The sequence below is a fragment of the Ornithorhynchus anatinus genome, chromosome 3 (genome assembly GCF_004115215.2).
Source record: "Ornithorhynchus anatinus isolate Pmale09 chromosome 3, mOrnAna1.pri.v4, whole genome shotgun sequence".
Lineage (NCBI taxonomy): Eukaryota > Metazoa > Chordata > Mammalia > Monotremata > Ornithorhynchidae > Ornithorhynchus > Ornithorhynchus anatinus.
The window spans coordinates 140,177,069-140,204,271 of NC_041730.1; the positions used below are offsets into that span (position 1 = coordinate 140,177,069).

The 27,203-nt window shown below is 45.4% G+C and overlaps 1 protein-coding gene across 1 annotated transcript; it reads right to left on the reverse strand.

The window, feature by feature from the left end:
• Positions 1 to 23,422: 23,422 nt before the first annotated feature.
• Positions 23,423 to 27,097, reverse strand: NPS (neuropeptide S). Its single transcript, XM_029059909.1, has 3 exons — positions 26,967 to 27,097; positions 26,784 to 26,865; positions 23,423 to 23,636 (listed from the first exon to the last, which is right to left on the reverse strand). The coding sequence occupies exons 1-3, from the start codon at positions 27,095 to 27,097 to the stop codon at positions 23,457 to 23,459; spliced, it is 393 nt and encodes a 130-aa protein (XP_028915742.1). The 3' UTR covers positions 23,423 to 23,456.
• Between the last annotated feature and the right edge of the window lie 106 nt (positions 27,098 to 27,203).

Consider the following 27,203-nt stretch of genomic DNA (forward strand, 5'->3'; position numbering starts at 1 on the left):
CCCAGTGTCACGGCCAGAGTCTGGGCAACACTCAGCCCTGGCCCACGTCCTTCTTTTGGCCTGGAACGTCCTCCCACCTCAAATCCGACAATTACTCTCCTTCCCTTCAAAGCTTTATTGAAGGTACATCTCCTCCAAGAGGTCCCCCCTGACTCAACCCTCCTTTCCTCTTCTCCCACTCCTTTCTCTGTCACCCTGACTTGCTCTCTTTATTCATGACCCCTCTCTGCCCCACAGAACCTACATTCAATAGTATTTATTGAGCACTTACTATGTGCAGAGCACTGTACTAAGCGCTTGGAATGTACAAAATCGGCAACAGATAGAGACAGTCCCTGCCCTTTGACGGGCTTACAGTCTAATAGATCCATATCTGTCATTTATTTATATTAATGTCTATCTCCCCGTCTAGATGGTAAGTTCAATGTGGGCAGGGAATGTGTCTGCTTATTGTGATACTGCCCTCTTCCAAGTGCTTAGTACAGTGCTCTGCACATAGTAAGAGCTCAATAAATACCCCTGATGATGATGAGATAATGCTACTGAGTAGGATGGCTCATTGGTTTGAATAATAATAATAGTTATGGTAATTGTTAAGCACTTACTATGTACCAGACACTGTACTAAGCACTGGGGTAGATACAAGGTAATCAGGTTGTATACAGTCTCTGTCCCACATAAGGCTCACAGTCTTAATCAATCCACACGATTGATGAGGTCTGAATTCCTTACTCCTGTCTCCCAAGCCACAACAAGGCAATTGTTTTATCCGGACAAGCTCACTGGTGGCTGGCCTTGTCTCCCTGACGCATGATGAGAAGCAGTGTGGTGTAGTGGATAGAGCCCGGATCTGGGAGTCAGAAGGTCATGGGTTCTAATCCCTGCTTCTCCACTTGCCTGCTGTGTGACCTTGGGCAAGTCACTTCATTTCTCTGTGCTTCAGTTCCCTCATCTGTCAAATGGGGATTGAGACTCTGAGCCCCACCTGGGACAGGGACTGCGTCCAACCCGATTTGCTCGTATCCACCCCAGCGCTTAGTACTGTTCCTGCCACATAGTAAATGCTTAACAGATACCATCATTATTATTATTATTATTAGGATGGGCCCATCTTATTAGGAATAGAACCAATGGTTCAGTGTAAAAAAATAAGACTCTCTAGTAGCTGTTTCATAGCCTGCCAGGCCAAAAAAAAAAAAAAGACCCATCACACTTTTCCTCACAGAGGCCCCGAAAGGTTAAAAGCAAAGCTGAGACACTGAAATGTAGAAGAAAATTGTGGAGCTGTGACTTTTGGGCTGCTAGGGTCTAGTGAAGCATTTATGCAGCTGTTACATTCAGAAATACAATATTTTTTTCCCTTCTAAATAACTGCTGTTAGAGCTAACTGCTTCATTTAGTGTCCTTCTTCTCAAACTTTTGTAGTGGTATATAATAACAAGATGCTTGAACCCTATCCAGTGAACACAGCCCCTTCTCAGGGGCTTCTTTTGATGTTACAGGCAATTTTAAAGTAAGGAATGTTTCTAATCTTTCAAAGCTTTGTCAATCACAAGTTTTCCATTTAACAGTGCTTCCTTCTTCTGGTGTTATTTAAAACTCCCTGGATAAACAGAGCAGAAATACCTGCTGTTTTGAAAGAAATAGAAGCCTGGATAATCTGCCCAATTCTCGTCATGAGGACTGAATTAAGCTGAAATGGAAAGTGTGAAAAGAATTATGTCTAAAATGGCACTGTCTGATTGTATTGTCAGAAAAAGCTCCAGGGCCTGTCAGGCTTAAATGTGTTTTAAAGCAGCATGGCCTAGTGGAAAGATCTCGGGCCTGGCAGTCAGAAGACCTGGGTTCGAATCCCAGCCCCGCCACTTGTCTGCTCTGTGACCTCGGGCAAGCCACTTCACTTCTCTGGGCTTCAGTTCCTTCGTCGGTAAAATGGGGATTATGACTGTGAGCCCCATATGGGACATGGACTATATTCAATCTGATTAGCTTGAATCTACCTCCGCACTTAGAACAGTGTCTGGCACATAGTAAGCTCTTGACGAAAACTATAGGGAAAAAGAAACATACGGCTACATGCCCGAAGGTTGCAGATCCAAGTGCATTTACGGCACATGATGCTGGTGGAGAGGCTGAATCCTCGAGTTTGGGTGTCCCTGTGAGACAATGTCTCTCCCTTGGCAGACAGAGCTACAAGGTACTTTTATGCTATTTATTAAACTCTCACTAGGTGCCAGGCACTGTTCTAAAGGATGGGGTAGGTACGAGGTGATTAGGTCCCACTTGGGGCACACAGTCTTAATCCCCATTTTACAGACGAGGTAACTGAGGCACAGAAAAGTGAAGTGACTTACCCCAGGTCACCCAGCAGACATGCATGGGTACACATACTTATACTTACCATGGACTTTTCTCTGCTTCCAGAAGGAGTCTTTGCACTCAAAACATCATGGCCTCATAGAAAGAGCCCGGGTCTGGGAGTCAGTGGACCTGAGTTCCAATCCCAGCTCTGCCACTTGCCTGCTGTGTGACCTTAGGCAAGTCACTTTACTTCTCTGGGCCTCAGTTTCCTCCTCTGCAAAACAAGGAGTCAATACCTATCCTCCCTCCTTAGATTGTGGATTCCTCCATGGGCCTGACACTGTGTCTGACCCAAGTGACTTTTATCTATCCTAGTGCTTATTATAGAGCTTGGCCCATCAGTCATTCAGGTACATTTATGGAGCACTTACTGTGTGCAGATCACTGTACTAAATGCTTGGGAGAACATAATGTAACAGAATTGATGAACACTTTCCCTGCCCACAAGGAGCTTACAGCCTAGAAGCACTATAAGCACTTAACAAATGCCACAATTATTAACATTGCTATTATTATTATTATTATTCGAAGGCATCTCTTAGAGAGCGACTGCCTCGTTGGCATTCTAATGCAGCATCTGCGGGGCTTTGGCTTGGGATCTGGTCTTCAAGCTTTTGCGCTTCTCTGGCTCTGTTTTCCCAATTGGGGAATCATGAAAACAATTCTCCAAGCCCCATTACATCCAACAGGATTAATGAGATAATACTGGCTGTCAAGCACTTGCAGCTCCTGGAGGCGAGAATTACATATTGGTAAATATTCCTATTCCTCTGGAAAAAAAAAATCACCCTCAGCCCAATCTATCCTTTCTAGAAAGGACCTCAGCGCAGCTGGGCATGACTATGGGCCTCGCTCCGCCCCAAAGTGTCTCCCATTGTTGACAAGAGTCTCATTGTCACTAAGGGCCTCACTTTATCATTGTTGACCTCCTCACTCTTTCACTAAGGGCCTCACATGGTCACTAAGGACCTCACTTGGTTATTAAGGGCCTCGCTCTGTCACAGAGGGCCTCACTCCATCACCGAGGGGCTCCCTTGGTCACTAAGGGCCTAACTATATCCCTGAGGGCCTCATTCTGTCACAGAGGGGCTCACTGGGCAGGGGTTGTCTCTCTTTATTGCTGAATTGTACTTTCCAAGAGCTTAGTACAGTGCTCTGCACACAGTAAGCACTCAGTAAATATGGGGATTGAATAAGTACAATTGGATGAATGAACTAAGGGGCTCACTCCATCACTGGGGGCCACATCCTGTCACTAAGGGTCGCATTCTCTCATTAAGGGGCTCACTTGGTCACTAAGGGCCTCACTTGGTCATTAAGGGCCTCACTCTATCCCTGAGGGCCTCATTCTGTCACCGAGGGGCTCATTGGGCGGGCGTTATCTCTATTGCTGAATTGTACTTTCCAAGAGCTTAGAGCAGTGCTCTGCACAAAATACACGCTCAATAAATATAATTGTATAAGCACAATTGAATGAATGAACGGAGGGGCTTACTCAGTCACTGGGGACTCATTATGTCACAAAGGGTCACATTTTGTCACAGAGGGGTCAAACCATCACAGAGGGCCTCATTCTGTCACTAAGGGCCTCATTCTGTCATTAAGGGGCTTACACTGTCACTGAGGGTCTCACTCTGTCACTAAGGGCCTCACGGATCAGTCAGGGTCTCACGGATCAGTCAGGGCCTCACAGGATCACTATGGACTTCACTTGGTCACTAAGGGCCTCGTTCTGCTACGAAGGACCTCATTCTGTCACTGAGGGACTCAGTGATACTCCTGATACAAAGTGACTAGCTCACAGTAGTGGAAAAATGGTATTTTGGAGCAATTATAACATGAATATGTACTCTGCCACTTGTCAGCTGTGTGACCGTGGGCAAGTCACTTAACTTCTCTGTGCCTCAGTTACCTCATCTGTAAAATGGGGATGAAGACTGTGAGCCTCACGAGGGACAACCTGATGACCCTGTATCTACCCCAGCGCTTAGAACAGTGCTCTGCACATAGTAAGCGCTTAACAAAGACCAACATTTTCTTGACTCTATTTATTGCCATTGTTCTTGTCTGCCCGTCTCCCCCGATTAGACTGTAAGCCCGTCAAAGGGCAGGGACTGTCTCTATCTGTTGCCGATTTGTATATTCCAAGCGCTTAGTACAGTGCTCTGCACATAGTAAGCACTCAATAAATACTACTGAATGAATGTAAGGGGAGAGGAATAAAGGGAGTAAGTGGGTGAAGAGGAGAGGAGGGCTTAATCAGGATTTAGAAACACGGCAATGGAGCTTATGAGTTAACTTTATCCCTGAGAAGAGATCGAGTAATGACGGTAATTAGATAAATAAAAAGACTCCACTGAAGTTGTATCATTGCATATTCAAATGCCTTTTCAGCCCTCGGCGCTTGATATTTGCATAATTTCCAAGATTCGTCTGTATCCTCCTTCTCTTCATGAACCTGCGAATGTTGAAGTTGGACAGAATGTTTCCACAGGGCTCCCGAAGGCCTCGTCGCCTGTCACAGAGCCAGGAGTTGGCGAAGGCTTGGTTGAGCCCTAAATCAAAGTTCTTCTCTTCGTTTATGACATAAGATATCAGGAGTTGAATAGACCTACGTTTTGATGCCTCCTTCTTCCGCAGGTCCAATTTACATAGTCAGGTTATAATTACTTCAAAATACCATTTTTCCAGGACTGCGAGCTAGTCGCTTCGTATCAGGAGTAATAATAACCGTAATAATAATAATAATAATAATGATATTTGTTAAGGACTTACTAGAAGCCCTTAGAAGCAGCATGGCTTAGTGGAAAGAGCAGGGGCTTTGGAGTCAGAGGTCATGGGTTCGAATCCCGGCTCTGCCACTTGTCAGCTGTGTGACTGTGGGCAATTCACTTAACTTCTCTGTGCCTCAGTTACCTCATCTGTAAAATGGGGATTAACTGTGAGCCTCACGTGGGACAACCTGATTACCCTGTATCTCCCCCAGCGCTTAGAACAGTGCTCTGCACATAGTAAGCGCTTAACAAATACCAACATTATTATTATTATTATCTCCCCCAGCGCTTATTATCAATGCATAACTTCTGGCTCCCAAGACCGGCTCTTTTCACTAAGCCATGCTGCTTCCTTAGGAGGTAGATACAACCTCAGGTTGAACACAGTCCTGGTCCCATTCAAGGGTCACAGTCTTAGGAGAAGGAGAAGGGTATTTTTTCCCCATTTTACAGATGAGGACACTGAGGCACAGGGAAGTTAAGTGACTTGCTCAGGACTTGCTCTTCCCCCCTTCAAAGCCCTACTGAAGGCTCACCTCCTTCAAGAGACCTTCCCAGACTAAGCCCCCCTTTTCCTCTTCCTCAGCTCCCCCTCCCATCCACATCACTTAGAAGCCCTTAGAAGCAGCGTGGCTCAGTGGAAAGAGTGCGGGCTTGGGAGTCAGAGGTCACGGGTTCTAATTCTGCTCCCGCTCTGCCGCTAGTCAGCTGTGTGATCTTGGGCAAGTCACTTAACTTCTCTGTGCCTCAGTTACCTCATCTGTCAAATGGGAATTTAAAAAAAATGTGAGCCCCACGTGGGACAACCTGATCACCTTGTATCCCCCAGCGCTTAGAACAGTGCTTGGCACATAGTAAGCACTTAATGAATACCACAGTTTATTTATTTATCACCTCAACTCATTCCCCTTGTTCTTCCCCCCCATCTACAACACTTCTGTATTTATGTACATATGTATAATTCTATTTATTTCTATTGATGACTGTATACTTCTTTTGACATGTATGTATGTATAGTTTTATTTATATTGATGCCTGTTCACTTGTTTTGATGTCTGTCTTCCCCTTTGTAGACTGTAAGCCCTGAGTGGGCAGGGATTGTCTCTCTTTATTGCTGAATTGTACTTTCCAAGTGCTTAGTACAGTGCCCTGCACACAGTAAGCGCTCAATGAATACGATTGAATGAATGAATGAATAATCACCCCGCCGATTCTAGGATGACACCTGCGACAACCAAGTGCCTTCTGTGCTTACCCTAGCTCTGCCGATCTCAGGGAACGCTAGAGCTAGATGGGCTAGGACACTTTCAATTTGGCGTGGGATCCCCAGTGCCGCCTCCCTTCCTTTCATTCATTCATTCAATAGTATTTATTGAGCGCTTACTATGTGCAGAGCACTGTACTAAGCGCTTGGAATGTACAAATCGGTAACAGATAGAGACAATCCCTGCCCAATGACGGGCTCAAAGTCTAATCCTGCCCTCTCCCTCCCCCTAATCCTACCTGCCAGGCTCCGGATGATCAGCCGGCAAGCAGGCCGCATCCTAAAACATTCCAGTGACAGACCCACGTGCCAACGCTTATCGTTTCCAGCAGGGTGATCATTTCTCATTTAGGGAAATTAATTTTTCTGTCTGTCAGGGTGACAGGGAGAAACTGAAAATGTCAAAGCAAATAAAAGCCTTTGATGCTTTGGAGCAATGAGCGACAAGTAAAGTTTGGGAACGGTGGGGAAAAAATTGCTCCCAAAAGCAGCAAAAGGCCCACAGAAGCGGGTTTTTCTTCCCGGGAATGCACGGATGCCTTTCAAACTCAGGGAAAACTGGCTCACCTGTAATTTATTATTAATCATAATAATACTACCAATAATGGCATTTATTAAGCACTTTCTATGTGTCAAGCACTATTCTAAGCTCTGGGGTAGATACAAACTAGTCAGTTTGGATACAGTCCCTGTCCCATATGGATCTCCCAGTCTTTATCTCCATTTTACAGATGAGATAACTGAGGCACAGAGAAGTTAAGGGACTTGCCCAAGGTCATGCAGCAGATAAGTGGCAGATCCAAACCCTGAGTGAACTCTACCCACTTTGCAGGCAATCCCAGTCAGTTAATAAATCGATTGTTTTTTTAAGCACTTACTCCAGGCAGAGCTCTTTAATTAGCTCTTGAGAGAATACACTAACATTAGTAGATATGTTCCCTGCCCTAAAGTTTAGCAGAAAAAACAAGGTCCTGGGAGGCACAGGTCTTGGGTTCTAATCCATTTACTTAATGTGTGACCTTGGGCAAGCCACTTAATTTCTCCGGACCTCAGTTTCCTCATCTATAAAACAGGGATTCGAGAAGCAGCATGGCCTAGTAGAAAGAGCCTGGGCTTGGGAGTCAGAGGACCTGGATTCTAATCCCGGATCCACCACTTGTCCTCTGTGGGACCTTGGACAAGTAACTTCACTTCTCTGGGCCTCCAGTCCATTCTTCATTTTGCTGCCCGATCATATTCCTACAAAACCATTCAGTCCATGTTTCACCATTCTTTAAGAACCTCCAGTGGTTGCCCGTCCACCTGGGCATCAAACAGAAACTCCTCTCCATTGGCTTTAAAGCAATCAATTGTCATCTCCTACCTTCCCTCCCTGATTTTCTTTTTTATGGTATTTGTTCAGCACTCACTATGTTATTATTATATTATAATGGTTTTTGTTAAGCACTTACTACATGCCAGGCACTGTATTAAGCCCTGGGGTGGACACAAGAAAACAGTTCAGACAAAGTCCCTGTCCCACTTCATTCATTCATTAATTCACTTGCATTTATTGAGCACCTACTATGTGCAGAACACCGTACTAAATGCTTGGAATATACAATTTGGCAACAGATAGAGACAATCCCTGCCCATTGAGGGGCTCACAGTCTGGGGCTCGCAGTCTCAATCTCCATTTTACAGATGAAATAACTGAGGCACAGAGACATAAAGTGAAATCCCCAAGGTCACACAGCAGTCAAGTGGCAGAGGTGGAATTAGACTCTCAGGCTCGGGCTCTAAACATGACACAGTGGAAAGAGCCCGGGCTTGGGAGTCAGAAATCATGGTTTCTAATCCCAGCTCTGCCACTTGTCAGCTGTGTGACTTTGGGCAATTCACTTCACTTCTCTGGGCCTCAGTTACTTCATCTGTAAAGTGGGGAATAAGACTGTGAGCCCCACGTGGGACAACCAGATCACTTTGTATCCCCGCCCCCAGCACTTAGAACAGTGCTTCACACGTAGTAAGTGCTTAACAAATGCCATCATTATTATTATTATTATTATCAGGCCACGCTGTTTTTTCCACATTAAATTGACACTTCCTCCAAGGGGCATTCTTTAAGCCCTCATTTTCCCTACTTCCGTTCCTTTTTCTGTCAGCATTATTCTTGTATTTGTGCCTTTAATTCACCCCAGTCTCAGTCCCATAGCACTTAAGTCCACATCAGTAATTTATTTTAGTGTGTGTCTCCCCCTCTAGACTGTAAGCTCCTGGTGGGCACGGAACATGTCTACCAACTCTGTTGCATTGTATTCTCCCAAGTGTTTAGTACATTGTTCTGCCCAAATTTAGGTCTCAATAAATACCATTGATTGACTGATAACTATATTGTACTCTCCCAGGTTTCAGTACAGTGCTCTGCATATAGTTGGCACTCGAATACCATTGATTGGATAACCCCACATGTCCTAAAAGACATGTCTTAGATTTGTTAGATGGAGAGAAGAAAGCTCTTTCCATCACCTCGTATAGTTCATTCATTCAGTAGTATTTATTGAGTGCTTACTATGTGCAGAGCACTGTACTAAGCGCTTGGAATGTACAATTTGGCAACAGATAGAGACAATCCCTGCCCAATGACGGGCTCACAGTCTAATTGGGGGAGACAGACGGACAAAAACAAGACAACTTAATCACAATAAATAGAATCAAGGGGATGTACATCTCATTAACAAAATACATGGGGTAATAAAATAAATAGGGTAATGAAAATATATACAAATGAAATAAAAAGTCACCTCTGCCTTTGCATTCCTTTCCCCCACCTCACAGACCTATGTATCTATCATTATACTCTACTGCATGGTTCAGTAGAAAGAGCACGGGTTTGGGAGTCAGAGGTCATGGGTTCAAATCCCAGCTCTGCCACTTGTCAGCTGTGTGACTGTGGGCAAGTCACAACTTCCCTGTGCCTCAGTTACCTCATCTGTAAACTGGGGATTAACTGTGAGCCTCATGTGGGACAACCTGATTACTCTGTATCTACCCAGTGCTTTGCACATAGTAAGCGCCCAACAAATACCAATATAGTCCTTGAGGGTGGTCAACAGGTGTCTTGTTTCTGAATTCATTACGATGCTTTGTACATGAGTACAGTGCTCTCCATAAATACCACTGATTGATACACTCATCGATACAATCCATCAAGCAATTAATGGTATTTATTGCATGTTCTTGTGTATAAAGCATTGTAATGAGTGCTGGCTGAGTACAATACAACAGAGTAGGAGACATGTTCTCTGTCCTCAGTGAACCTTTTTGGTTTTTTGTTTTATTTGTTAAGCACTTAATGATGGTATTTGTTAAACACTTACTATGTGCCAAACACTGTTCTAAGCACTGGGATAGATACAAGGTAATCAGGTTGCCCCATATGGGGCTCACAGTCTTCATCCCCATTTTACACATGAGGGAACTGAGGCCCAGAGAAGTAAAGTGGCTTGCCCAAGGACATAAAGCAGACAAGCAGTGGAGCCGGGATTAAAACCCACAACCTCTGTCTCCCAAGCCCGTGGTCTTTCCACTAAGCCATGCTGTTTCTTGGCTTGAGCTTGAGCAAATTTAACATTATTTTTATTATTTAGTATTATTTGCTAAGTGCTTAATGATGGTAATTGTTAAGTGCTTACCATGTGCCAGACACTGTACTAAGAGCTGGGTAGAGACAAGCAAGTCAGGTTGGACACTGTCCACGTTCCAAATGGGGCTCACGGTCTTAATCCCCAATTTACAGATGAGGGAACTGAAGCACAGAGAAGTGAAGTGACTTGCTCTAGGTCACACAGCAGACAAGTGGCAGAGCTGGAATTAGAATACAGGTCCTCAGACTGCCAGGCCTGTGCTCTTTCCACTAGGTCATGCTGCTACTTGGCTTGAGCTTGTCTGAATAAACTTCAATCCATCAGTCATTGACATTTACTGAGCACTTACTGGGTCTAGAGCACTGTACCAGGCTACTGGGAGAGTATGGCAAAATGGTTTTGATAGACACATTCCCTGCCCACAACGAGCAATTTTATAACATCACAAAAAATAAATTCCCCTCAAACACCCCTCTTTCAGCTATTCTTTTCATTTTGAATGTTGGTCACAAGGGGATTCCCACAGCGCTTTTATGACTTGCATATTTTTAGGCTTTTATAAATGGTAGAGATCGACGCTTTAAGGCCGGGAGCTTTTACATTTCATCAGTATTAGTTGCTGTGAAAGGGCTCTACTTAGGGATTTTTTTTTTCCATTTTAATCCCATCCCCTCCTTTTCTCGTCAGACTACATTGTAACTCCAGGATCATCTGCAGTCAGAGCACTTCCTGAACACGGCCTCGGATTCCATTAGCAAACCAAATGTGTGGCTCTCCGGAGCAGGAGGGAACGAAGGTAGAAATCTGAAAAGGGAATTTCCATGGGTCCCTGGTTCTCTCGCGCTTTGAATACAGATCAGGGGGCACGGGCAGGAGCCGGGAAGCAAGCCCAGATGCTCTGAGCTGGTCAGAGTTGGTGGTCACTGAACCCTGAGGGCTGAGGAATAATAATAATAATTGGGGTATTTGTTAAGCACCTATTATGTCCCAGGCACTGTATTAAACGCTAGGATAGATACAAGGTAATTGGATTGGACACAGTCACTGTCCCACACTGGGCTCACGGTCTTAATCCCCATTTTTTACAGATGAGGTAACTGGGGAACAGAGAATAATAATAATAATAATAATGGTATTTGTTAAGTGTTTACTATGTGCCAAGCACTGTTCTAAGCACTTAGGTAATCAGATTGTCCCAAATGGGGCTCACCCTTTTAATCTCCATTTTACAGATGAGGTAACTGAGGCACAAAGAAGTTAAGTGATTGGCCCAAGGTCACACAGCAGACAAGTGGAGGACCCGGGATTAGAACCCATGTCCTCTGATTCCCAAACCCATGCTCTTTTCACTAAGCCAAGTTGAACAATAACAATAATAATAATAATGATAATAACTGTGGTATTTGTTAAGCACTTACTAGGTGCCCGGCACTGTACTAAGTGCTGAGGTGGATACAAGTAAATTAGGTTTTTACGAGATGTTCTGCCCCTTGACTCTATTTATTGCCATTGTTCTTGTCTGTCTGTCTCCCCCACTTAGATCGTAAGCCCATCAAACGGCAGGGACCGTCTCTATCTGTTCCTGACTTGTTCATTCCAAGCACTTAGTACAGTGCTCTGCACATAGTAAGCGCTCAATAAATACTATTGAATGAATGAATGAAAGGTTGGACACACTCCCTGTCCCACATAGGGCTCTCCATCTTAATCCCCATTTTTTACAGATGAGTTAACTGAGGCACAGAGAATTTGTATTATACAAATTGCAGCCTAGTAAAGAGGAACAATAAAAAAAGATAAAACAAGATAAAAATCTGTAACCACCACAAGCCATCATATTTCATTTCCATGTGAACAAAATGCTATTCTATATCAGGAGCAAACAAAATAACTTTCTATCTCCCCACAAATCTTTGCCAAGAGGCCTTCCCCGACTAAGCCCTCATTTCTTCATCTCCATCTCCCACTTGAATTTAATGCCTTTATTCACCCCTCCCCCAGCCCCACCGCACGAGAAGCAACGTGGCTCAGTGGCAAAAGCCTGGGCTTGGGAGTCAGAGGTCATGGGTTCGATTCCCAGCTCTGCCACTTGTCAACTGTGTGACCGTGAGCAAGTCACTTCACTTCTCTGTGCCTCAGTTACCTCATCTGGAAAATGGGGGTGAAGACTGTGAGCCTCACGTGGGACAACCTGATTAGCCTGTATCTACCCCAGCGCTTAGAACAGTGCTCTGCACATAGTAAGCGCTTAACAAATACTTACATTATTATTATGTCATAGCTATAATTTAGATTATGGTCCGTCCCCAGCTTTAGACTGGAAACGTCTTGTGGACAGGTTACATGTCTACCAACTCCGTGTAATGTCTTCTACCAATGGCTTAGTACAGTACATAATAAGTGTTCAATAACTATAACTGACTGATCACCACTTCTGTTAAAAATTATTTACAGATAGGGGAAATGGGAGAAGAAAAAGATACGGACATAAGCACAGTGGGGCCAAGGATGAGGTGAATATCAAGGGCATGAAAGGCACAGATCCAAGTGAATAAAGTATTGAGGGCTTAGTCCATATAGTGGGAAGAGTCATCATCTGTCGGATATGAAGTGGGAGGAAGCTCCAGGCCAGAGGCAGGACATGGGCGAGATACAATAGTCGAAGCAAGATAGATGAGTTAGGGATAAGGTGAGTAACTTGGTGTTGGAGGAGCAAAGCGTATGTAGTAGGATGATGGCCAGGTAAGGTAAGAGAGGGAGAGCTAGTCAGTCAATCATATTTATTGAGCGGTTACCGTATGCAGAACACCGTATTAAGCGCTTGGGAAAATACAACAGGCACATACCCTGAGCAAAAGCTTACAGTCTAGAGGGTGAGACAGCCAGACATTAATATAAATACATAAAATGACGGATATGGATGTAAGTGCTGTGGGGTGGGAGGGGGGATGAATGAAAGGAGCAAGTCAGGGTCACACAGAAGGGAGGGGAGAAGAGGAAAGGAGGGCTTAGGGAAGACCTCTTGGAAGAGATTTGTCTTCAATAGGCATCGAAGGAGGGGAGAGTAAGTGTCTGTAGGTTATGAAGAAGGAGAGCGTTCCAGGCCAGAGGCAGGAGCTAGACCAACAATGAGCAGGTTGGCCTAAGAGGAGCAAAGGGTGTGGGATGGGTTGGAGTAGGAGAGCAGTGAGGTGAGGTAGGAGGGGACAAGAGGACTGAGGGCTTTAAAACCAATGAGGAGGAGTTTCTGTTTGATGTTTGAACCACTAGAGGTTCTTGAGGAGAGCTACTTTCCCAAGCTCTTAGAACAGTGCTTAACTCAGTAAGCGCTCAATGAATAACAGTGACTGATTAATCGATTGATCCAAAGTGGGAAGAACTCAAATATGAACCCACCTGAGAAATGCTAATTCCTCAAGCACAAATCATCTTGGACAGATGAAGCCGATAGGGTTAGTCATTAAGTTTCAAGGAATTGCACAACTGCGTAAATTAATAAATAATGCTGCAATTTAACTTCAGTGGAAAAGAGCCTTTGGAGGGCTTTTAACTTCTCTCCCTAAATTCTTAATGATTCTTTATATTAAAACCTTTTGAGGGGAATCTTTTATTCAGGTAAACAAAGTTTTCATCCTTCATTCGAAGAAATGAGACCCCAGAGAACGCTGTATCCCGTTCGCTGAAAGTTCCTTCGTCCGAGTGATCCTCCGGGTTTGGATTCAAGCTTTGAAAAATGAGCAGCTTGAGGGGACAGATAAGCATGCGGGAGGCAGAAGCGGAGGCGTTCTGAGAAGCAGTATGGCCTAGTGGATAGAGCCTGGGCCTGGGAGTCGGAAGGACCTGGGTTCTAACCCCGGCTCTGCCACTTGTCGGCTGCGTGACCTTGGGAAAGTCACTTCATTTCTCTGTGCCTCAGTTCCCTCACCTGTAAAATGTGGATTAAGACTACGAGCTCCATGGGGGACAGAGACTATGTCCAACCTGATTAGCTTGTATCCACCCCAGTGCTCAGAACAGTGCTTAACAAATACCATTGACAGGTATCCACCCCAGCGCTCAGTATAGTGCCTGGCACGTAGTAAATGCTTAAGTACCACAGTTATTATGGCTCAAAAGGGTTAAAACTCAATTCCTTCTGCAAGTATTCTGCAAGTATTTCTACTCCCAATTATTCATATGTCACTGAATGGCAGAAAAATGTCATTTCTTGGAGTTTCTGCACTTTTCAAAGTAATTAAAATTCCAAAAATTCAAATTTATTTAAATAGGCTTCAGTGGCATTTGGGTTGGGAAAAAAACCCACAAGAAATAACCCCCTCTGAACGACTGTCGCCATATCCATGGGTAAGCCAGCTGGCAGTGGTGTATGGGTTTTGGTGTTTTTTTTTCACAAGGTATTTGTTTAAGCGCTTACTATGTACCCGGCACTGTACTAAGCACTGGGGCAGATACAAGCTAATCAGGTTGGACACAGTCCCTGTCCTACATGGGCTCACAGTCTTCATCCCCAATTAGCAGATGAGGGAACTGAGGCCCAGAGAGGTGAAATGTTCTGCCTCCTAGGGTTGGGCTCTGTCTACTAGGCCGCGTGGTTTCTCAGGCTAACCTTACCGTCCCTTGCTTTTGAGTCACCAACTTCCATCCCTTCTCCCACACCTTCCCTCCTGCCTGGAATTCCCTCCCTCCCTCCCATCAACAGACAGACTACATCTCTCCCCACATTCAAATCTTCAACTCCTTCCTAAAACCCCACTGTTACTAGGGGAGGGGAGCGGAGTAACAGAAAAGAAGAGCAGCAACATGGCCTATTGGATAGAGCCCGGGCCTGAGAGTCAGAAGGACCTGGGTTCTAATCCTGGCTCCGCCACTTGTCAGCTGTGTGACCTTGGGAAAGTCACTTCATTTCTCTGTGCCTCAGTTCCCTCATCTGTAAAATGGGGTTTAAGTGATGATGATGGTTTTTGTTACGTGCGAGTATGTGAGCCCCATGTGGGACAGAGACTATGTCCAACCTGATGAACTTGTATCTTTCCCAGTACAGTGCCTGGAACATAGTAAGCGCTTAATAAATACCATAAAAACACCATAACTTTGAGGGAAAAAAGGGATTGATTCAAAAGAGGGGAGGCTATAGGCAGAAGGTCCTATATGACCCCAACAGAGTTAGAGAATGTAGAGTAGAAGGGCTGGTTCTAGACCCTAAAGTCGTCCTCTAGACTATAAACTCATCTTCTAAACTGTATGCACGTTGAGAGCAGGGAATGTGTCTGTTTATTGTTCTATTGTACTCTCCCAAGCACTCAGTACAGTGCTCTGCACACAGTAAGCGCTCAATAAATACAAATGAATGAAAGAAGGGGGTAGATGAAAAGCCAGGAATGCTGATAAGATGGGATGGGAAGATGAAAGACCAGGCTTGAGAGAAGCAGCATGGCTTAGTGAAAAGAACCCAGCCCTTGGGGTCAGAGGACCTGGGTTCTAATCCCGGCCCTGCCACTCATCTGCTGGGTGACCTTGGGCAAGTCACTTCACTTCTCTGTGCCTCAGTTCCCTCTTCTATGAAATGGGGAGGAAAGCTGTGAGCCCCATGTGGGACAGGGACTGTGTCCAACCTGATTATCTCCAGCGGTTAGGACAGTGCCTGACACATAGCAAGTGCTTAACAAATAATATGAAAAAAAGGGGTTGGATGGAAGACCCCCAGTTTTGGAGAGGAGACTGCTCATGGGAAGAAAAGAAAAGAAATCAGGCCGGGGCAAGGATCCCATGAGGAGGACAAGGAAAAGCAGGGTATGGAGGAAGGGACATGGCAGGTGTGCTGCTCCCAGGCCACAAAGAATGGGCAAGGGGGGACTTACCGGTACCACTCACCTCCTCCGAGGAGGCTTCCCTGATTGGTTCTCAAGCAGGCCAAGTCATCCAGCAGGCCTCCGGCCTCCTCCAGCCTGCTCACGTTCTAGGCTCAGACCCGCACCTACTCTGGGCTGTCTTCATTTGAGTTTATCAGAGGGCTTAAAGGACACCGAGTCGATAATTAACTTGGCTCAGTGGAAAGAGCCTGGGCTTGGGAGTCAGAGGTCATGGGTTCAAATCCTGGTTCAGCCACTTGTCAGCTGTGTGACTTTGGGCAAGTCACAACTTCTCTGGGCTTCAGTTACTCCATCTGTAAAATGGGGATTAAGACTGTGAGACCCTCCTGGGACAACCTGATTACCTTGTATCCTCCCCAGCACTTAGAACAGCACATTGCACATAGTAAAAGCTTAACAAATGCCATTATTATTATTATTATTACTGTCTACCTGGAAGGTGAACGCCATGGAAACATGAGTTTAAAATCATCCAAGATTATATTTAGGCCTCACCCATAATTCCCTGCAGTAATTGGTGGCACACGGAGTTAAGAGAAGCATTGTGATCCAGTGGACAGAGCCTTGGCCAGGGAGTCAGAAGAACCTGGGTTCTAATCCCACCTCTGCCAGGTGTCTATGTGTGACCTTGGGCAAATCACTTCACTTTTTGGTGCCTCAGATCCCTCGTCTGTAAAGTGGAGATTCATACTATGAGCCCTGTGTAGGACAGGGCCCAGGTCCAACCTGATTACTTTGTATCTACCATAGCACTTAGTACAGTGCCTGGCACATAGTAAGCACTTACATACTATAAAAAAAGAGTTTACCCAATGGAAAGGGATGGCTCTCTTAGCATGTCCGTAGCAATGACTGCAAGTAGCAGCAGTGTCTGGGGAGGAGCATAGGAAAATGGGGGAAGGGAGGGGAGAGAGGGTAAGAGAAACCACTGAAGGATGGGTCATTACCTCAGTTCCCTAATCGGTAAAATGCGGATTAAGACTCTCAGCCCCATGTGGCTCACAGATTTACTTGTATCCACTCCAGTGCTTAAAACAGTGTCTGGTACATAGTAAGCTTAAAAAATACCATTATTATTATTATTTAGTGGCCAAAGCCAACAAACTTAAAGCAGTCCATCACCTTGTCCCCTCCTACCTCTCCTCACCACTCTCCCACTACAGTCCAACCCACACACTTCGCTTCACTAATGCCAGCCTTCTCATTGTGCCTCAATCTTGTTTGTCTCACCGCTGACCCCTGCCCCAAGTTCTGCCTCTGGCCTGGAACACCCTCCCTCCTCAAATCTGTCAGAACGTTATTCTACCCCACTTCAAAGCCTTATTGAAGGCACATCTCCTCCAGGAGGCCTTCCCTGACCCAACCCTGCCTTTCCTCTTCTCTCACTCTCTTCTGCATCACCCTGACTTGCTCTCTCTGTTCTTCCTCCTCCCAGTCCTCCAGCAGTTATATGCATATCTGTTATTTTATATATATATATATTAATATCAGTCTCCTCCTACTCTAGCCTGTAAGTTTGTTGTGGACAGGGAATGTGTCCGTTTATTGTTGCACTGTATTCTCCCAAGCGCTTAGTACAGTGCTCTGCACACAGTAAGCACTCAATTAATACGATTGAATGAATGAATGAATGAATGAATGAATGAATGAATGAATGAACAAACATCCTCTCTCTGTCCCCAGTTTTCAACTTTTCTACCTTAACCAGTTTTGCTGGTCCCCCATACCGGAAATCTTCCACTAAATCATAGCTCTCCCCACTTCTAAAGCCCCTCAACAAAATATCACCTCCTCCGAGGCCTAGTGGATAGAGCACAGGCCTAGGAACCAGAAGCACCTGGGTTCTAAATCCTGCTCTGCCACTTGTCTGCTGTATGACCTTGGGCAAGTCACTTCATTTATTTGGGCCTCCGTTACCTCATCTATAAAATGGGTATTACAATTGTGAGCTCCACGTGGGACATGAACTGTGTCCAATCTGGTTAGTTTGTTTCCACTCCAGCACTTAGAAAAGTACCTGATGCATAGCAACACTTAACAGATACCATTAAAAAATAAAAAAAACAGTCTCCCTGGATTGCTTGCCAATACCCATTGGTGTTTCAACCGAACACGTACCTCTAGCATTAAGGGACTGTGAATAAATCCATCAATGGTGTTTCTTAAGAAGTGCTAACTGTGTGTGGAGCATTCATTCATTCATTCACTCGTATTTGAGTGCTTACTGTGTGCAGAGTATTCATTCATTCAATAGTATTTATTTAGTATTTATTGAGCGCTTACTATGTGCAGAGCACTGTACTAAGCGCTTGGGATGAACAAGTCGGCAACAGATAGAGACAGTCCCTGCCGTTTGACGGGCTTACAGTCTAATCGGGGGAGACGGACAGACAAGAACAATGGCAATAAACAGCGTCAAGGGGAAGAACATCTCGTAAAAACAATGGCAACTAAATAGAATCAAGGCGATGTACAATTCATTAACAAAATAAATAGGGTAACGAAATAAATAGAGTACTGTACTAAACACTTGGAAGAGTACAGTACAACGAGTACAGTACATCCCTGCCCAGGATGAGTTTACAAGGGGGAGACAGATGTCAATACAAACAAATAAAATTTATTTGGACATGTACATAAGTGCTGTGGGGTGGGAGGGAGGAAGAGCAAAGAGAGCAAGTCAGAGTGATGCAGAAGGGAGTGGGAGTTGAGGAAAAGTGGGGCTTAGTCTGGGAAGGCCTCTTGGAGGAGATAGGCCTTCAGTAAGGCTTTGACGGGGTGGGGGGAGAGTCATTGTCTATGGGATATGAGGAGGAAGGGTGTTCCAGACCAGAGGCAGGACGTGGGCCAGGAGCGGCAGCGAAAGAAGAGATGGAGGCCCAGTGAGAAGGTTGGCGGCACCAGAGAAGCAGAGTGTGCAGGCTGAGCTGTAGAAGGAGAGAGGTGAGGTGAGGTAGGAGGGGGCAAAGTGATGGAGAGCTTTAAAGCCAAAAGTGAGGAGTTTTTGTTTGCTATGGAGAGGAATGGGCAACCACTGGAGTTTTCTGAGGAACGGGATGACGTGCTGAATGTTTTTGTAGAAAAATGATCCAGTCAGCAGTGTGAAATATGGACTGGAGTGGGGAGGGACAGGAGGCTAGGAGGTCAGAAAGGAGGTTGATGTAGTCATCGACGCGGGATATGATGAGTGATTGGATTAACGTGGTATTAAGCTAGTACAGAGCACTGTACTAGGTGCTTGGGAGAGGACAATAGAATACGTCTAATCCGTTATCTGCCAGTATCTTCATGTCAGTATCCCTTACTAGAGTAGAAGATCCTTGTGGGCAGAAAATATATTTCTTTCCATCTGTTGGACAGACATTAAAATGAACTACAGATAGGGGAAGTGGGAGACTGTAAGGATATGGATAATAATAATAATTGTGGCATTTGTTAAACGTTTACTATGTGTATACGTGAGTTGGGGCTGGGGCTCGGGTGAATATCAAGTATTTAAGGGGTCAGATCTGAGTGCGGTGATTTGGGTTTGGCTTATTGAGTGTAGGGCACAGCACTGAGTACTAGGGAGAGGACGACCAAGCAAAACATGCCTTTTCTGCCCTCTGGGAGTTTACACTCTAATGCGGGAGGCAGAAAGAAAATGATTTATAAATGGTCCTTTGGGGAGTGATTTTGTCTATTACCTCTATTGTCCTTTCTCAAGAGCTCTGTACTGTTCTCAGCACAGAGTAAATACTCTTACAATATTTTCGATTGATTGACTGCCTGATGGATTATTAGAAAGAACAGGGGGAAGAAAAAAGATCAAATAATTTTGGTGTTTGTTAAGCACTTACTATGTGTCAAGCACTGGAGTAGATACAAGTCGAGCAGGTGGACGCAGGGCTTGTTCCATGTGGGGCTCACAGTCTAGATGAGAGTACAAGGATTGGACCCCCATTTTATGGATGAGGAAACTGAGACACAGAGAAGGGAGGTGACTTGTCCAAAGTCACACAGCCGACACGTGGCGCAGCCAGGATTAAAAACCAGGCCTCCGACTCCCAATTCTGAGCAATTTCCATTAGGCCATGCTGCTTCTCAGCAGTTGACTGGTGGTTTTTTTTAATGGTATTTGCAAAGCGCTTATTATGTGCCAAGCACTGTCCTAAACACTGGGGTAGATACAAGTTAATCAGGTTTGGTCACAGTCCATGTTCTACATGGAATGTACAGTCTTAATCCCAGACTAAGCCCCCTTTTTCCTCAGATCTCCCTCCCCTCTTCTTTGTCCTGACTCACTCCCTTTGCTCTACCCCACCTCCCTGCCTCACAGTACTTATGTATATATGTGTATATCTATAATTCTGTTTATTTATATTGATGCCTGTTTACTTGTTTTGATGTCTGTCTCCCCCCTTCTAGACTGTAAGCCCAGTGTTGGCAGGGATTGTCTCTCTTTTTTGCTGAATTGTACTTTCCAAGTGCTTAATACAGTGCTCTGCACACAGTAAGTGCTCAATAAATATGATTGAATGAATGGATGAATCTCCATTTTACAGATGAGGTCATTGAGGCCAGAGAAATGAAGTGACTTGTCCAAAGTCACACAGCAGACAAGTGGTGGAGCAGGGATGAGAGCAAATGTCCTCTGATTCCCAGGCATAGACTCTATCCACTAGGGAACATCGCTTCTCTTCATTGATTAGGGGAAACAGCATGGCTCAGTGGAAAGAGCCCGGGCTTCGGAGTCAGAGGTCATTGGTTCGATTCCCAGCTCTGCCACTTGTCAGCTGGGTGACTGTGGGCAAGTCACTTAACTTCTCTGGGCCTCAGTGACCTCATCTGTAAAATGGGGATGAAGATTGTGAGCCTCATGTGGGACAATCTGATTACCCTGTATCCACCCCAACGCTTAGAACAGTGCTCTGCACATAGTAAGTGCTTAACAAATACCAACATTATTATTATTATTGATTGTGTGATTGATCGAAGACTCAGTGTCCCCAGAACTGTGGGACCGGGGCTTCTTGGACATAGTTCCTGGGCCGCCCGGAGCTGGGGTCCATCAGTCAGTCAGTTGTAATTATTGAGCGCTTTCTGTGTGCAGAGCACTGTACTAAGCACTTGGGGAAGTACACTTTAACAATAAACAGACATATTCCCTGCTCACAACGGGCTTGCAGTCTAGAGGGGGAGTCGGACATTAATATGAATAATTACAGGTCTGGGCATAAGTGCCATGGGGCTGGGAGGGGGATGAATAAAAGGAGCAAGGCAAGGTGATGCAGAAGGGAGTGGGAGAAAAGGAGGGCTTAGTCAGGGAAGGCCTCTGGGAGGAGATGGGCCTTCAATAAGATTTTGAAGAGGGGAAGAATCATTGTCTGTGGGATTTGAGGAGGGAGGGCGTTGCAGGCCAGAGGCAGGATGAGAGTGAGAGGTCGGAGGCCAGATAGACCAGATGGAGGAACAGTGAGTAAGTTGACATTAGAGGAGCAAAGTGTGTGGGCTGAGCTGAGGTAGGAGAGCAGGGGTGTCACAGTGGCAGATTGTGGATCCCCGGGATCTTGTTGACGGGAAGAGGAAGTTGACCAAAGGGATCTCCCGCCCCATACCCGCTGCCCCTCTCCCAGGGGGCTAACCTCTGGATGCTCCCTGGAACATTCACAACACTCCTTCCTCATCCTTGGCCTCAATAATAATGAGAAATTACAGTATTTGTTAAGCGCTTTCTATGTATCAGTCACTGAACTAAGTGCTGGAGTGAATAGAAGCAAATAGGATTGGATACAGTCCCTGTCCCACATGGGGCTCACAGTCTTCATCCCCATTTTACAAATGAGGGAACTGAGGCACAGAGAAGTGAAGTGGCTTGCCCGAGGCCACACGGCAGACAAGTGGCGGAGCTGGGATTAGAACCCATGATCTTCTGATGCCCCAGGCCCAGACTCTACCCACCACCCCACACATTCATTTATTCAAGTTTTATTCTTGAATTTCTGGTACATGCAATCATTTAAGCCAGTTCTGGTGTTTTGACGGGGAAGATGGGAAGGAGCTGGAGGGGGTCGCCATGCAACCCTGAGAACCCACAAAAAATAGTCACAGAAGAATAGCACAGACACAGACAATTCTCGTGGTTGACAAAAACGCCCCTCGCACTCATAACCCCCAGCCTAACATGGCAGAATTATGATCTGTTCCCACAGAATCCCACATCAGTGATGGTATTTTCTGAATGCTGACTGAGTGGCAAGCACTGTGCTAAGCACTTGGGGGAGTGAGACAGAAGCAAGACACAAGTTCCCTCGCATCAGGAGCACACCATCTTACTGTTTGTTGTGTAGTCGGTCCATCAATCGACGGTATTTTTTGAGTACCTACTATGTGCAAAGCTCATTAGACTGCAAGTTCCTTCCAGGCACAGTGTACATGCTTGGCTTCTTTTGAACTCTTCCAAGCTCTTAGTTCAGCATTTTGCTCTCAACCAATCATATTTATTGAGCGCTTTCTGTGCCCAGAGCACTGCATTAAACGCTTGGAAGAGTTCAATATAACGGAGTTGGTAGACATGGTCCCTGCCCATGATGAGCTTACAGTCTAGACAGGGAGACAGACATTAATATAAGTAAATAAGAGATATGTACATAAGTGCTGGGAGGCTGAGGCGGGGTGAACAAAGGGTAGAAATCTCAGTGGCATGGATGATGCAAAAAGGAGAGGGAATAGAGGAAATGAGGACTTAAAGCATATACTAAGTGCTTGGGAGAGTGCAATATAACAGACACATTCCCTGCTCACAAATTTAGAGTCTAGAAGGGGAGACAGGCATTAATATAAAGAAATAAATGTCGGATATGTATCGGGCTGAGGTGGTATGAATACAGGGTGTAAATCCAAGTGCCAGGGTGACACAGAAGGGAGCGGGAGAAGAGGAAATGAGGGCTTAGCCGGGGAAGGCCTCTTGAAGGGGATGTGCTTTAAACGATTTAGGATGTGCTTTTAAATACCTACCACAGATAGACTGATATTGTGTGTGTTCACAGAGGTGTTCGGTTTACACTGATCAAATGAAATCTGTGAACCTAAGGGCAGGGAATCAGCCAGAAAACAGCAAATGAAAAACATCAAAATCAAAAGCATCAAATTTACAACTACTCGGTAGTGCAGTTTTGAGAATTTCATCTGGATAAAATCAAATTCACATTTGCCTCAGTGAAAAACTGTTTAAGAAGCGGGATCATAGTATCTATAACTCTTAATTATAGGAATATGATATCTTACCACATTTCTCCAAACTCTTCAAACCTATTGGTAATTTATCTTAGAGTCCATCTCCCCCTTTTATACTTGAGTGCAGGGATCATGTCTGCTAACTCTATCACCCTCTCCCAAACTCTCTACATTGGTCTGCACACAATAGACTATAAGCTCCTTGAGGGCAGGGCAGGGATCATGTCTACTAACTCTGTTCCATTTCCCCAAGCTCTCACTACAGTGCGCTGCACAGAAGAGGAGCTCAGGAAATACTATCGGTGGATTGCTTAGGCCACAACAGAGGGGGTTTTTTTACAGTGATTCATGATTTTGCCCTTCGAAAGGAAGTTTTTTTAATTCCTTGTCCCACTCCATTGCGAAACGATCTTCTCATGAAAGTCTTCTCCAGATAAGGCTTTAACAAGGCAGTTTCTCCGTTCCTGTCCACCGTAGCTAAGCGATGGCTCAGCAAGACGAGGAAGTGATCACTTCTTCCGGACAGCTGCCAGTAGAAATGAAAAGCGTTATGTCTCCTAATTTAAAAATGCAAACATCTCCTATAAGGGTTAAATCCTTCCATAACCCCATCAATCACTGGTATTTATTGAACGCTTACCATGTGCAGAGCACTGTATTGAGTGCTTGGGAAAGTACAAGAGAAGCAGCGTGGTTTAGTGGAAAGAGCCCGGGCCTGGGAGTCAAGAGGATGTGGGTTCTAATTCCGGCTCTGCCACTTGTCTGCTTTGTGACCCTGGCCAAGCCACTTAACTTCTCTCTGCCTCAGTTACCTTATCTGTAAAGTGGGGATTAAGACTGTGAGCCCCATGTGGGACAACCTGATTATCTTGTAACTAACACAGTGCTTGACACATAGTAAGGGCTTAGCAAATACCATTATTACTATTATTACTATTATAACTCGACAGGATTGGTGAGACAGCATCCCTGCCCTCAAGTAGCTTACAGTCCATTTACAATCTATTCCGGATTCGGAATCTTGTCATTCAGTTACTTAGATGATGAACAGTTTTGCTCTGTTAGAAGATCTTGCATTGATATTTTCATCAGTGCTATAGTTAGTTACGTTTAATATCGACTCCCTTTTACCTTTGTACTGTTCTTCCAAAATAGTATTTAATCTCTTATGAATTACCAGCATGCCCTATGCCCCTGTTATTATTTCCTGTTGTCTACGCCCTATAAATTACCGTTTGAAATGATATTGCTGCCTCTGAGAATTTGGTGGCACCACTTCAATTATAAAACAATGTACCACAGAACTCAAAGGCATTGATGTTTTCGGATTTATTTTGCCAAAGGCATATTGTCCTGCCTAAAGGTAAGACTCGTTCCTTTTTTATTATTCTGTGTGTTCTTCATGTCTGGGAATGGGGTACAGAATGCAGGAATTTGAGGAAGAGAAAAAGTCCACTCTGTTTTCAAGTGCAACTTGAGGAGAAATGTCTTGGAAAAGCAGTGCGGTGGATGACCAGTATCGGAGCCCGAGGACCCGGGTTCGAGTCCTAGCCTTGCCACTAAGCTCTGTATTTATTGAGCACTTACTGTGGGCAGAGCACTGTATTAAGCACTTGGGAGAATACACTATAACAGAGTTGGTATCCCCTGCCCACAGTGAGCTTACAGACTAGAGTTCATTCATTCATTCTGTCATATTTACTGAGCACTTACTGTGTGCATAGCACTGTACGAAGCCCATGGAAAGTACAATTTGGCAACAGATAGAGACAATTCCTACCCAACAAAAGGCTCATAGTCTAGAGGGGGGAGGCAGACAAGAAAACAAAGCAAAACAAGTAGATAGGCATCAATAGCATCGATATGAATAAATAAAATTATTGATGTATACACATCGTAAATAAAATAAATAGAACAATAAATATGTACATATATATACACAAGTGCTGTGGGGCGGGTAGGGGGTAGAGCAGAGGGAGGGAGTTATACAGTATGACCAAGGGCGAGTCACTTAACTTCTCTGTATCTCAGTTTCCTCACTGTAAGCTTGTGGTGGGCAGGGAATGTGTCTGTTCTACTGTTATACTGTACTCGCCCAAGCTTTCAGTACAGTGCTCTGCCCACAATAAGGGCTCAATAAATACTGACTGACGATAATAATATCTGCCTTCCCTGCCTACCTCTCGGGGTTTTGAGGGTAAATCAACTAAGTTGAGAAGCATTGTGGCCTAGTGGAAAGAGCTCAGTCCTGGGAGTCAGAAAGACCTGTGATCTAACCCCTGCTTCCACCGCTAGCCTCCTGCTGCTTCTGCGTCACTAAATCCTGTCAGTTCAGCTTTCAAAATATCCCTTAAATCTGTCCTATCCTCGCCATCCAAACTGCTACCAAGTCAATTCGTGCACTTATCCCACCCCGCCTTGATTACCGCATCAGCCTCCTCGCTTACCTCCCCGCCTCCTGTCTCTCCCCACTCCAGTCCATACTTCACTCTGCAGCCCGGATCATTTTTCTACAAAGATGTGCAGGTCACGTCACCCTGTTCCTCAAGAACCTCCAGTGGTTGCCCATCCACCTCCGCATCAAACAGAAACTCCTCACCATTGGCTTTAAATGCCCCTTCCTATCTCACCTCTCTGCTCTCCTACTCCAACTCAGCCCACACACTTCGCTCCTCTAACGCCAACCTTCTCACTGTACCTTAAACTTGTTTTTCTCACTGCCGACCTCTCGCCCACGCCCAGCCTCTGCCCTGGAATGCTGTGCCTCGTCGTACGCGACAGACCTTCACTCTGCCCACCTAAAAAAGCCTTATTAAAATCACATATAGCGGTGGGCAGAGGAGAATGGGGGGAAGGGGAGATATCCAGACGGGCAGTTTCCTAATCCACACCCCCAGCGGTTCGGGGGGAGACTAGGGGCCAGGCTGGGGGCTCCGCTCAAATGGGGCAAAGAATAAATTCACCCATCTGACACCTTTGAAGATATTTTCAGCGGAGCCACACATCGTCAAAAACACCCTTCTCTGGACCGATTTCACAGCTAGATTTATCTTTACTTCTTCACCCAAGAAGCAGTTTTCCCAGAAGACATGTTCTAATCCCGGCTCTGCCACTTGTCTGCTGTGTGACCTTGGGCAAGTACCTGACCTTCTCTGTGCCTCAGTATCTTCATTTGTAAAATGGGGATTCCCTCCTATTAAGAGTGTGAGCCCCATATGGGACAGAGATAAACAACCTGTTTATTTGGTATTTACCCCAGGACTTAGTACAGTGTTTGGTCATCGATCAATCAATCAATGTCAGTCAATCGTATTTATTGAGCGCTCACTCTGTGCAGAGAACTGTACTAAACACTTGGGATAGTACAATGTAACAATAAACAGACACACACATTCCCTGCTCACCATGAGCTTCCAGTCTATGATATTCCAGTCAATGGTATTTATTGAGCGCCTACTATGAGCAGAGCACTGTAGTAAGTACTTGGTGGAGCACAGTATAATAGAGTTGATAGACACGTTCCATGCCCACAGCAAGATCTAGAGAGTCTAGAGGAGAGTAAGAACTTAACGAGAACCATAACAATTAATACTACGTTCCGCAGACCACCCGGGGCTAAATAAAGCATCTTGCTTTGACACCAAGAGCGGAAATTGGGACAAGAAACTCATACCTTAGCATAAACCATGGGGTGACTCCACAAGCCATGCACCGCTGATAGCCACAGCACGAGGACGAGGGTGAATCTGGAGAAACTGTGAGGGGGGAAAAAGCAGCGTCCGGTTGGATTTCACCCGCCGGACGGAGCCCGCGATCCACAGCCCAGCCCCAGACCTCTCGGCCTCCCGCTTCTTACCTCCTCATTTTCCCCGCGGCTTCGATCTCGATGGCTGACGCCTCAACCGGCCCGTCTCTGGAGGTGCCTTTATACCCAGGACAGGGTCTGGAGGAAAATGTCAGCCCGCCCCCGCCGTCTGAGAGGCTCATCGGCTCGGACGTGGCCCTGGCACCTGGGCGGATGACGGGGGGAGAGAGAGAGAGGGCCCGCCTGTGTGTGCGTGGGCTTGCTGCCTAGGCTTTGCCCTCTTCCTGC

What these genes read in the sequence shown, in the direction of transcription:
- NPS (XM_029059909.1), bottom strand. Translation starts at nt 27,097, where the DNA reads ATGAGCCTCTCAGACGGCGGGGGCGGGCTGACATTTTCCTCCAGACCC. An exon ending in GCCGCGGGGAAAATGAGGAG is followed by an intron (nt 26,866 to 26,966) that starts GTAAGAAGCGGG and finishes CCCCCCTCACAG; the next exon opens with TTTCTCCAGATTCACCCTCG. An exon ending in ACCCCATGGTTTATGCTAAG is followed by an intron (nt 23,637 to 26,783) that starts GTATGAGTTTCT and finishes TTCTACTGGCAG; the next exon opens with CTGTCCGGAAGAAGTGATCA.